Source organism: Chenopodium quinoa, unplaced genomic scaffold (genome assembly GCF_001683475.1).
Source record: "Chenopodium quinoa cultivar QQ74 unplaced genomic scaffold, ASM168347v1, whole genome shotgun sequence".
Taxonomy (NCBI): Eukaryota; Viridiplantae; Streptophyta; class Magnoliopsida; order Caryophyllales; family Amaranthaceae; genus Chenopodium; species Chenopodium quinoa.
The window spans coordinates 750046-762800 of NW_018742334.1; the positions used below are offsets into that span (position 1 = coordinate 750046).

The window sequence follows — 12755 nt, forward strand, 5'->3', positions numbered from 1 at the left end:
CGGTTACTCACTCCATATATAGATTTTGAGTCGAGATAGGATAATTCCGAGTACCATCTGATTACAAATACAGTTTAGAAAGTCAATCAAATACGAGTCAATTTTGTTTATTTAAGATTTCACAGCGTTTAGTCAAATTGGGTCAAGAGTTGACCGATTCAACATATATGCCAAAATTTTAGTAGGTATACCGTAGTTTTCAAGCATTGTCGTTACTTTTCTACCAATTCTCTCCTTTAAAGTATTCTCGTATTGTTCACTGCATCTAAACCTCCCCAATTCCACCACTTTTGAGATTCATACTCAATTGTCACCTATTGTTCGAAGAATCACTAGACCAATGTCCTCGACACTGGTCCTTAGGGGAGGAATCAAGAGCATGAGACAAGAATCGAGAGCATGAAACTAACATAAAACCAAGCGACAAGAATCACAAGACCAGAGTAAAATTATCGCGATTCTTATCCTTCCATAGCCATGGTAAAAACAGAACCGGATTCCCTTAGGTCGCCCGGACTTTATCAGATCAAAGACAAGGACACATAACAGTATGTGAGCTCAGTATCTTGGTACTTAATTCACTACTTTTACAAAAACATACATTTTTCTAGATAAAAAAAGGTACAAAAACTAAAGAGCTTCAAGTATACATGAGGTATCCCAACCATGTAGATTGCGGTCCATTTTCAACACAACCTGGATACCACTACATTCTTTCAACCAGGAAAAGGTCCCCCCTTTTAACCCTTTACAATATAAAGCCTCTGCTTGTTTGAATGTAACTGAGGGAGGTAAAAGAGTTTGGGTTTTCTTCATAATGTACCAATAGACACCCGTTTGACAGCGACAACGTTTTTGTCACCGGTGTAAATCAATGATTGGGTTGAAACCGGTTTACCTATATAGTCATATACTACCTCTGTTTTTTACCGTTCATAAAATATATTGTTTGTGTCGGATTAAGGCAACGGGAGAGGTTGTGTACTATGTTGATGTACTAAAGATCAGTTCTCTTCAACTTAATTTCAGTCTAGTCCAGTCTAATTCATAATTTCCTTATCTCGTAAACAATTCAATTCAGCTCAGTAAATCAGAACAGGCTCTAAGTGGGTGTAAAAAAAGACTTAGATAAAATAAAAAAGAGAGGGTAAAAAGATGGGCAGGTGGATAAAATAAGAGAAGGAAAATGTTTAGTTACTTAAACGGATGAAAACGATAAGTATTAAACTTTCTAAAATTGAAGTAAAGCAAGCCGATGAATCACCCGGGAGTTTTATGTATGCCGGAACAGCAAACTAGCATAGCTATCACCGGGATTTCTACTTCATATTATATTATCCTAATTTACTTTGATCAATTAAGGAAAAATAACCTTAAAACTAAAATGGGTTTAAGGTGGAAGTGAATACAAAGACATAAGCTAGTGGGTCATTCATCAAAAAGCAACTTTTCATACAAAAAACTTCAAACTTTTTAAATACAAAAGGAACAAAACAGGGAAACAAAAGAAATTTTTTCTCAAGACCCTCGCGGTCCTGGACAATCGAATGAAATTTGTACATCATAGTCTAAACACTAGACATTCAACCTTTTGTTATTCAAGTTAGAAGAACAACAGTAACATAAACGAAAAAGAAAAGAAAACTCCTAGCAAATTTGCAGATTTCTCCCACCCCTTCACATATGCACAAGCTATGCAGTCACGACGACAAACACCCTTAAAAGAAAGGTGAATAGTGGCCTTAAATAAGAGTCACTTCTTACTAAACCCAAGCTGCTGGAAAACATTCAAAACTTTTGGAAATGTACCAAATAAGTGAATAACTAAATCTATACCAGCCAAGAAAGCCGTTCTCTAGCTGAAAATGGTGGTCCAGAAGCTGGTTTAAAAATTTGATGAATAAAGTTCCTCCCAATTTGCAGCAGCGGCTATGTACATTCACAATGTCACCAGACCTTAAACAGTTACATATTCCTCTACACAGGAATATTATCCAAGGTGTACCCATCGAAGTCGAAGTCCCCAGACCCGATGCCTTCTTGCTGCTAGAAAGCAAACACAACTTCAGATGAGTTATGGTCACAGGCAAGAGCCCTCAATATTAGGAGTGCACTAAAAGGTGGCTAAACCCACCCTACACACAAACAAAACTGAGTATGCGGAAAATGCGTGGAAGTTTCAAAAAAGATGACTAATGAAAAACTAAAAGAGTATTTAATGGAGGGGAAAAAAAATCTTAAGAGGAGAAAAAATATGCAGATGGATGGAAAACTGATTTTCACACACCCTTGATTGGTATTGGCACACTTCCATATGAGAAGAGCATAAACCTGCTCTCATAACAGGTATGCCAAAATCAATTTTTGGTGAGCCAAAATCATTTCCTAAATAGATGATTAGAATTTATGATGTGACCAACAAAGATTATTACTCTACAGTGTATGATGCTACCTAGACAAATCAACACTTATAACTAAGGTCCACCAAATGATTTGCTAGCTTAATGGTGAACAAAGAAAGGTTTACATGTTAACCAAAAAAGTAGTTTGTTATATATATGTGCACTTGTTTTGAAGAAGGATGGAAAACTGCCCTGGATTGATGGGTGTAGAATGGAAGTGTTAAACTGTAACAAAAATCAAAAACCAATTCCAATCCTAGCATTGTAAGGTTATTACCTCAAAAAACTTATCTTCACCAACTTGTACCAATATACAAATTAGAAGACAGAAGGTTAGCATTTTAGCAAGTCAATATATTGAAACATGATTTTGGATCTATTAATAGGTTACTGCACATCAATGTTATCATTACTATGAGAGCAGATTTAAGATACTTTAAGCAAAAGACTTTGATGATGACAGATATGATTGCGTAGGATAATGTGACGTTAATTTATTAAATAATTTGTTCTTGTGAAAAAAGAAGAAATAGAGATGTACGAATGAACTACCGGTTCTGAAAGCAATTGGAACAAAATACTGTCAAAAATATTTAATCTAGAAGGGAGGCAGAAATAGAAATTTAAGAAAGCAGCATCAAAATCACGAGTAGAAAACTTAAATCCAATAATTATTTCCTCAATTGCGTTCAGTATTAACAAAGCATAACTATTTTTACCAAAAGTTCATCAAAAAAAAAAAACATAACTAAGACCTATTCCTTACCTGCTTCAGCATTATGGTACTCAACATGTCTTCCGGACTATAGTCGAAAAGGTTAGCCCCTAGGTTCACCACATCAGAAACACTTTCCGCCTTTACCCTTGAAGAATTGTTGACGTGTATACTGTTGTAATTTTGATTAACGTTCTGCATTCCCATATGTTGATTTTCTAATCCGGCTGAATACATTGGCTTCCCGGCCATAGAATGTCCATTCTGCTCATTCTTCTGACCAGAGACATAAGACTGATTCACCATAATTGAGGGTGCTACATTTACACCACTTTGCACGGATGGTACATGTTGGGAAGACCCTGCAAATCCCATGTTAGGATTCTGCATCTGCCATTCTTGTGGCTTATGCTGAAGCTCACTGAACATATCATAACTTCCAACAAATCCTCTTGACACTTTAATATCAGAGCCAATTTCCTCTTGATTAAATCCCTTGGAAGTGATGGACGTTATTCCTGGGGTACTCCCTAATGGAAAGCTATTGCCGGGCAATTCTGGGATATGGTTCACAGAGAAATCTACCACCGAGGCAGACTGATTAACAGGGTCATAGGGAATACCATTTCTAGATAGAACTGCATTAGCATTCCCATTTGACTGCAATGGCTGCCCTACTGAGGGTTGAATCCTCGGAACTTGACTACTGATACTTTCATTTGAAATGTGTCCCCTTTGTTGTGGGACCATCTGCTGCATCAATAAAGAGCTACTCTGATGGCTACTTGAAGCATTAGCTTGCATGTTCATGCTCCCAAGTGTTTGTGCAGATTGATTCAAGACTGCAAGTTGCTTTGGTTCCATGGTTGTCGGGAACCCGTGCAGCAGGTTCATTTGCTTACTAACATTGCTAATTTGTGATTGCTGTCCATCTCCATATCTTAATTTGGAGTTTTCAAAGCTAAACAGGTTTCTCTGGTCAACAAATGGCATCGAAATACCAGGTTTAATAGTAGGAGGGAGTCTTGTGTATGCCGCTAGAGTCTGTGCTGAAAGTTGACCCGTGGCCGCAAGAGTTTGGAGATCAATACCTCCCAGGGATGACATCGTGCTGAAACTTGGGTCTTGGGGCATAAATGAGCTGTTTAAGCCACCTTGATGCTGTGATACTCCACTCAGCCTTCTCAGATACAAGCGGTATTTCTGAATCAGGCAGCACAAGATTTGAGTTCAGATAGAAGGAAACAAGAAAGGAGTTGGCAGTTACATTTTTTTGTTCTTTACCGTTGACTTTGAAAAAATAAATAAATAAAATTGATACCTGAAGATGGCTAGCAACATTTTCTCTTGTAAGCCCGGGAACATTCATCAGCTCCAAAATTTTCTTTGGAACAGCTTCTGAATACAATCAGATAACAGAAAACATAAGATGGGAGCAGAAACATACTATATCTGGAATAAAACAAAATGAGAAGTGTTCACTAGGCATAATTCATAGAAATTTTTGACACTGGCAGAGAGACAAAACAACAAACTCTCTTTTCAAATGGGACATTAAATAATTAATATCTTTCTCTATTTACCATTATTTAGGCTAAAACGAATACGAAACTATATTTTTATTTTCACCTTTCATCCAGATGGGGTGTGGCAATCGAACTGTGACCAAGCTCAGCAGATTAGATGCCAAAATAACAATACTAGAAATTTAAATTTCAAGGCTCAAACAATTCAAACACTTCAGCTATAGCCTTGAACAAAACATTCACAATACTAGAAATTTAACTTTCATGGCTCAAACAATTCAAACACTTCGACTTTAGCCTTGAACAAAACATTCTGTAAGAGGTGACTTGGATAAAAACATATTCATATGACAGCAAAGAGATGTAACTAGAGAGCCTACAACTTTGTTTGACCTTTATATTTGTGCAACGTACATACATAGCCAAGCACACCGTCATCCGTTCGGTTTTGTTTGAATTTTTCCTCAATTATTAAATTGATCTAAATTGTCACAAAACAAAATCATAAGTATGAACATACACATTTACTTCTGAAAACATCGGATGCCTTAAAGGCTTAAACAATCATGAACTATAATTACTAGGATATGACTTGTCAGCTGCTTAAGCAAGGCACATTTCCTAAAGATCAATGCAGATTTGTTTGCAAATGGGAACAAAATAAGTGTAATTAAATGAAAGGGATCCATACTGTCAATGCCGAGCTGGTTAACAGCAGCCACAAACTGTTGGTGAAGCTCAACTGACCAAACAACCCGAGGTTTCTTGAGTGTAGTTGTATCATCCTTATCATCAGCCTCGTCATCCTCGCCACTTTTCCTCTTTGAATTCTTCCAACTCCCATCATTAGCGGGGGATGAGACTGCATCATCGTGTTTTAGCTGCCGGTCCCCTTCATCCCAGCTACCCGACTGCTCAACATCTTTATTATACTCATACTTCTTCTTCCTCACCACATGCTGCCATATGTTCTTAAGTGCCTCAATTCTCACAGGTTTGATCAAATAATCACAAGCTCCATGAGTAACTCCCTTCATGACTACTTGTTTGCTATCATCCGCAGACATCACTGTTTCATTGCAAACATTAGCACAAGAATTTGTGAAATCAAACCAGAAATCAAGGATAGAGCATCAACTTAGATAAATAGCACTAATTTTTCAATACTTACTGATAACAGGTAGATCCATTTCCAAACCAACTTGCTCAAGGAGTTTAAACCCATCCATATCGGGCATATGCACATCGCTTATAACGACATCAAACCCGTTTTTGTTCTCACGGAGCATGTTTAAGGCATGTTCAGCTCTATTTGTTTTGGTAACTGAAACAAGCAGAATTTTCCGCAATTCAATTAGCAAATCAAGGAAAATTCACTAATCTATGATCCAAAATCCCAAAACCGTTGAAACATAATTATACATCCAAACTATCTACAAGTCAAACATTTTAAACAACCCTAAATCAGTGCCAAATGATTAAAGAAAAATGATTATAATCCTAAAAAAAAAACCAACTAATCCGGTGTACTTCTTTCTCATACAAAAAACAAGTCAAAATATAACCAACATCCAAATTAATCATGTACTCTTAATACATATAACTAAACTGAATCAATCATTCAACTTACAACACCTAAAAAACCAAAACCTTCAACTAAAAATCCATTAATCAAAAGTCAATCACAACAAAACACACAAATCAAATCACAAAACCTAATTAACCCGCCAAAAAAATATAATTCTAAACATTAAAATAACAATAAAAATGAATATTACAAACAAATAAATCAACAAACTAACAATTAGATCAACAAAATATACACCCCAATAATTGAAAAAAAATTATACACGGTAAAATTTTATTTTATTTTATTTTTTACCTTCATACCGACAAGTTCGGAGCATCTTCTCTAAGATGGTAAGGCAAGTTGGATCATCATCAACCACAAGTACTCGGAGACCTACCGGAAATTGGTCGGCGGTAACAACTTCCGACGATTTCCGGCTAACCGTAGAACTAGGCATAGCCATGGATCCCATTAATCCACCACCCAAATTCATCTCATCTAAAATTTTATTAAAAATACCCAAAAGAAATGGGTTTGACCCACCAAAAATTAATTTCCAAAAACCCAAGGAATTATAAAAATAAGATCAAATTTGTGAAGAAAGTAAACTAAGCATGAATTTAATTAAAATTAAACACAAACCCAGTTTAAAAATTGTAACTTCAAAATGGAATCTTGAAGATACAGAAGAGAAAAATAAAAAAAATAAGAAATGAAACTCAAGTGTAAGATTCTATTGAATTTTTACTGATTTTGACTAGGTGAAAGACTGGATTTTTGGTGGATTTAAGAGAAAATATTTGAGACCCAGTTCCAAATTCAGAAAATTGAACGGACCCAAGTTGAGATCTTCCCGAAATATTGAGAGAGGAGAAAAGGGGAGGAGAGAGAAAGTGAGGTTGAAGAGAGAGAAAGTGAAAGAGGGATAAAAGCAAGAAGGAATAAAATTGATGGGTTTTTTTTATATAATTAAAGATTAAAAATTATGAGGTTGAAGACATGGCTTTCTGCAATTCAATACTTCTGGGTAAAATCATCATCAAGAAAAAAAAAAAAAAATGGGGTTTGATTATTTTATTACAAAGTGGGTCTGTTTGATGAGTGTGGATCCAGCTCACAAACATTTGGTACTAAAATAACAAATCTCATCTCACTAGTTGTGAAAGTGAGGTTTTTATAGGTTTATTCAAGAAATTAAAAAAATTTACCAATTGGAAAAATAAAAAATTGAAGTAATTTTGTAAGAAAATTAATTTGCCGACTATCTTAACTAGCAACTTGCTGGCAATATGAGCTGAAAATATCTAAAGTTTCCCATTTTAATGAGATACTAATAATTCATCCCTTAATAATTCACTCTCACATGGGTTTTAAAGTTTGAAATTTGAGATCATGAAAATTATCAAAAGGTGACTTACTACTCAACATGGTAATGTTAATTGTGGAAGTGGAATGATAAATGTAATTAGTAGCTAATTACTTTAATTAAAGAGGTTGTTATTGGCGGAAGATCATGCTAATTGAAGGCAGAATCGTGATTTAATTATGTTTGCATATATTGTTTAGGAGTAAATTTTAAGTTTGAATTGATACAAAGTATTTGTTTTTTAAAACTTGGTTGAGTGGTTGGTGATGTACAGATGTTTAAGTAATAAATAAACATGCGGAATTTGGATTTAGCATTGTGGAGATTTTGAAATTTAAAATTTGTTTTAACTACCATAAGATCGGGTTTTGCCATAATTCTTGGAGATAATATTCACTAGATGCTTAGATGGTCCACAAGCTAGTTGACTTGGTTAACTTACTTTTCTAACTAAGTTCGCGTTAATTTTTCATAAGATATATCTTATCTTTCATTATGAAAAAAAAATTATAAAACTACTCATTAGAAACATAAGAAATTACATTCCTTATTTGTATTAATAATTATTAGAAACGGAGTTTAGAGTCAACTCATATATTCCAAGATTTTTGTACCTACTTTAAAGTTTGACTTATAAAATAAAAAGATGCATAGTACTTCCTTTTAATCTATCAAGGAATACTAAAATGGTATTTTGATTTTTAAAGGTGTAAAACATCAATTATCTTTTGAAAAAAAGAAAGAAAAAAAAAACCAAGGCATTATTTTTGCCATGAATTGAAAAATATCTATTAAGAATTGAATCATTGACATTTATTGAGGTTATAAAACACTCAGTCATGCCATGTAAATACCCATATTCATGCAAAACAATTTATTAATATGATCTTAAAGAATCATTATGTATTTACAGTAAACAATTTATATAAAACACTCACTTTTATGACAATTTTTTTTATCCCGTGTAATTTAAATCACATTTAACAAAAATCATCAATATATAAATAACATTTTGTTCGAAAAAAAACATTATACAAAATAATTTAAAAAATCAAACAAGCAATATACAACCCTCAATGAATGAATTCTAAATTTCTAACAAAACCCAACTAAAGTTTTTATTTAATTAAAACAAAAATAAAAAAAAATAGTTTTGTAAATAAAATAAAATAAAACCAAACCTAACCCTAATCAAAATCAAAATGATAGGGTATAGTCTAAAAATTACAAATAGACTAGTAGTGAGCAGTAAGAATAGGTCTTTGCATATGGTACGTGGCTAGCCACACCCACACTTTGTTTTATAATATCAAAAATTTTGCATTGGATATAAACTTTTTAAGCTTTTGATTCACCACTTTTTGGGTTTTCCAGGAGAAAAAGCTACCAGTAATTTCTACTTTTCATTTTAATAATTACATATAACAGATTTTTTATTATTGTTTATTTTTGTTATTTATTTTTGTAATAAAATAAAATAGTACAAAAGAAAACAAAACAAAGCCTTTTTTTTGGCCAGACCTCGTTGATTCTCGTGAAGGTTATCTTGTTTGTTTTGGCTCAAGTCTGTTACTTCTCTTCGTTCAGTTTCTCTAAAATCCTTTGTACTTTGCCCCATCTTGACACGTGTATTTTCAAATTTTTTAAAAGTATTATCTTCTAAAAATCATACTACTCAGTATTTCATTTTATTTCAAACTTCTAGAGTGAAAAAAAGAAAATGTTATATTTACAAAAACCCAATAATATAGGAAAATTTTCTAAAAACATTCTTTAGTAGAAAATATTCCTCCGCTATGATAAATCTAAAAATATTGTAAATTGCAATTACATTTTCTTACAAAAAAAACCTAAGAATTTTATTTAACCCAAATCCCTAAGAATTTTACTTTATTCGTTTATTATGTTTGTCCCGTTATCCCTTTTCACAAGATTTATTAGTTATAATTTTATTTTACAATTACTTTCACCCTAATTGCTCTACGGCCTTGCCTCTATTTATTTATCATTGTCCTATTATTTAATCTATTCGGTTAACTTAAAAATTCATTTACATACGAGTCCAGTAAGTAATTTATACAAAGCAAATAATAGAGCTTAAAATTATACTCTATGAAAATAACATGCATGAAACTAATTCAATGAAAATTACAGTAATTAATGAAAATAAAAATATAATTAGAACAACTGACGCCAAGAAAGAGTTGCCTTCAACAATTAAAGTAATGATCATGTGATTTGGGTAATATTGAGAAAAAAAAAATAGAAGTACTTGACTAATTCAATGAAAATTACAGTAATTAATTTAATAATCATGTTTATTAAATAAGCACAATTAAATTTGTCCGTACTATGTAAGTGATGGCATGTATATTTCTTGTTAATCATCTTTGAATTCTTAAAAAAAAAAAAAAAAAAAAAAAGAATTACATGCGCCGGCGACACTCAACTCTATAGAGAATTTCACTCGTAAGTTCTTAAACTAATTTTATTATCTAAACAAATGTCAATTAATCACTAATTAGCTGTATGCCTATTAATAACATTATAAGTCAACACATGTCACTCTTTCTTTATTTTCAAAATTGTGAATTACATGGAACTTTCTTAATTATAAGTTATAAACATCGACCTATCTTTGTCGCGTTAAGGTTGTGTTCATTACATGCATTTTATATGAGAAAATGTTGTTTAATTCAAATTCAATGAGAAAAAACCAAACAAGAATAATAAAATTAAGCCATATCTAATATCAATGTTTACCTATAATTTCATTTCTGAAAAGCATGCATGCATTATATGATTCTAATGAAATTTCATTTGATAATTTTTACTAAAGACTCATTACCACTAATTATATTGATATCTCTCCCCTAACTCAATTTCCATTATGGAATACTTTATAAGTTAAGCTAGCCTAGCATGCAGATTAACGCTTGAGAGTAGTGGGGGAGGTAAGGAAGACCCCCTACTCCTTAACAAATGTATTTTAATGAAACATGGACTTGTGATCTTAATTAAAGTCACAAGGTGAATTCCTCACCAACTGCACTAAATTTGTTTGGCTCTCACTAACCCAGGTTACATAACTTTACGGAGTATTACATACTTTGTATTATTTTTTTATTTTTTTGGTATCAATTGCATTAATTTTTCCTACCAGTTATCTCTCCCACTAATAATAAAATTATATAATATATCCCCACTAACTATATATACTTTATATTGTAAGATTCTATATATTAGCATATGACTTCTCTAAAAATATGCTTCAATTCTATAATTTCGATTAATCCAAAGAAACAACAAAGGGAGTACAAGTATACAATAAACGTATTGCATAATTGCATATACTACGTAAGTAGATGCCTCGAAATGATACTTCATCAATTTTTGGTAATTCCACATGCACTACTTAATAAGAATAGCAATGTCTTTTTAGGGTAATCACGACACAAAACAAGTAGAGAGTGAGTGCAAGTGTGTATAATGAAAATAATAACGTACATGTACACTAACATTAGTATAATTACAAAAATACATAAATTAAAGCAAAAGAATCTCTCCCATTTAATTAGGTGTTTCTTTTAGCCGCTTGGCTTAAATTAATTAAATTGGAAAAAGGGATCAAAATATGGCTTAATCTTGTTTAATTAAGCAGGTTTTACTTTTAATAAGTTTGAGTCATATGATAATAAACCAATGTGATACCCAATCATACACTAGTATATACTTTGGAATCTTTAATTTGACATTTCCTTTTTCTTTTCAATTTAATTAATCTTTTTGTTTGTAATTATTAAGTGTAACTTACTCAAACCAAGCAAAGAAAGTGGCCTGGCCCCAAACTACGGATTACTAAATGTATTTCAACTTCAACATCGTAAATTCTTGTTAGATTCTTAAGATAACGTCTTGTCTTTTGATTTTTGTAAATTGCATGTGAACATATGAAAATTTAATATACCAAGCTTTAACTGACTGGCTAAATCTGTAAGAGGTGTTGACTTGTAGAGTCCTTCGTCTTACTTTTTTTTTTTTTTTTTTTGGGGTAAAGGATCAACCAATTTTTAAAAATCAAGCATGTTTTGATTCAGGCTTATGACTAGGAGGCTTAAAACCTTGTTTTAGAACATGGATAAAATCTGATACACAAAGCTTAAAATTATTCACAAACTATTGGGTACAACAGTCCGCACCCAATAGTTCATGCGACAAGAAGGTGCTAATGGTAGCGGCAGCAGTACTCCATCCTTCCACCACCTGTAAAATCCCCAAATAATACTAAGAAAAACGAAATCTCCAAAATCACAACAAATCACAAATAAAATCAATAAATGACCTTAAATTGAAAAGGAGCAAAAAAAAACTTACAATTGGAGGTGCAAATGGCGCAGCGTCGACTTAAGGTAGAGGTGGTGGTGAGTGGGTTCGGTGGCTGATGATTTGCGACTAGTGATGAGGTGGTTAGTGGGTTCGGTGGTTGGTGATGCCATGGTTGGTGGGTTCAATTGGTGATTTGTGCGATGGTGGCGAAGTGGTTGGTGGGTGCGATGGTGGCGAAGTGGTTGGTGGGGGTGGTGAAGAGTGGGGCTCGCGGTTTGGGGAGTGAGTTGGAGATTCAATCTTAAAAAAAATTGTTGTTAAGAGATTCGTTAGGTGGTGATGAGTTGCTAAGAGATTCTTTAGGGTAGAACTATTTGATCCTGTTTTGTTGAGGCATGCATTAGTTTTGGAAGATTTGGTCATACTTGAGTGAGAGTTGTTGCGTAAAAGGGGGAAAGTTCAGTTTTGTTTAGTTCAGTTCTTGATTTGTTATGTCATAAACTATTCATTTCAACTTTATTCAATTCAATTCAGTTCCTAATTTTCTTACCTCATAAACAATTCATTTCAGCTCAACCCCCATCAGTTTAGTTCAGTTCAGTTATTTTCAGTAAATCAGAATAGGTAGACATGTAACAAACCCAAATTCGTGAAAGATATGGAGGACATAAATTGAATATTATGTCAAAACGAACACTTGTAAACTAATAGGGTCATACATCTAATTATGATACGAATGACAACATTGATTCCATGCCAATTGGGTTAGAACGTACCACTATGTCAAGAAATCCCGAGCGTATAACCCACAACCACAAATATGACTGTTAGAATTCACCAAAATCCTTCA

At 33.1% G+C, this 12755-nt stretch overlaps 1 protein-coding gene and 1 long non-coding RNA gene across 4 annotated transcripts; both read right to left on the bottom strand.

Annotated features, from left to right (window-relative positions):
* Positions 1-1431: 1431 nt before the first annotated feature.
* On the bottom strand, positions 1432-7345 carry LOC110692708 (two-component response regulator ARR2-like). 3 transcript variants are annotated; one of them, XM_021869765.1, is made up of 6 exons: positions 6526-7345; positions 5815-5967; positions 5335-5712; positions 4439-4512; positions 3169-4320; positions 1432-2046 (listed from the first exon to the last, which is right to left on the bottom strand). In XM_021869765.1, the coding sequence occupies exons 1-6, from the start codon at positions 6704-6706 to the stop codon at positions 1978-1980; spliced, it is 2007 nt and encodes a 668-aa protein (XP_021725457.1). In that variant the 5' UTR covers positions 6707-7345; the 3' UTR covers positions 1432-1977. The 3 variants fall into 3 exon arrangements, with proteins under 3 accessions (XP_021725457.1, XP_021725451.1, XP_021725442.1); XM_021869759.1 differs by having other exon boundaries at positions 1432-2043; positions 4439-4515; positions 6526-7344; XM_021869750.1 differs by having other exon boundaries at positions 4439-4515; positions 6526-7344.
* Positions 7346-11608: 4263 nt separating this feature from the next.
* On the bottom strand, positions 11609-12451 carry LOC110692338. Its single transcript, XR_002505447.1, has 2 exons — positions 11954-12451; positions 11609-11842 (listed from the first exon to the last, which is right to left on the bottom strand). It is a non-coding gene; the product is annotated as an uncharacterized LOC110692338 (long non-coding RNA).
* Between the last annotated feature and the right edge of the window lie 304 nt (positions 12452-12755).

Excerpts from the sequence above, each read along its gene's own strand:
- LOC110692708 (XM_021869750.1), bottom strand. The coding sequence starts at position 6,706 with ATGAATTTGGGTGGTGGATTAATGGGATCCATGGCTATGCCTAGTTCT. Across the intron at positions 4,321-4,438 it reads ATGTTGCTAGCCATCTTCAG|AAATACCGCTTGTATCTGAG; the intron begins GTATCAATTTTA and ends TGCCTGATTCAG. Across the intron at positions 2,047-3,168 it reads GTACCATAATGCTGAAGCAG|CAGCAAGAAGGCATCGGGTC; the intron begins GTAAGGAATAGG and ends TTTGCTTTCTAG.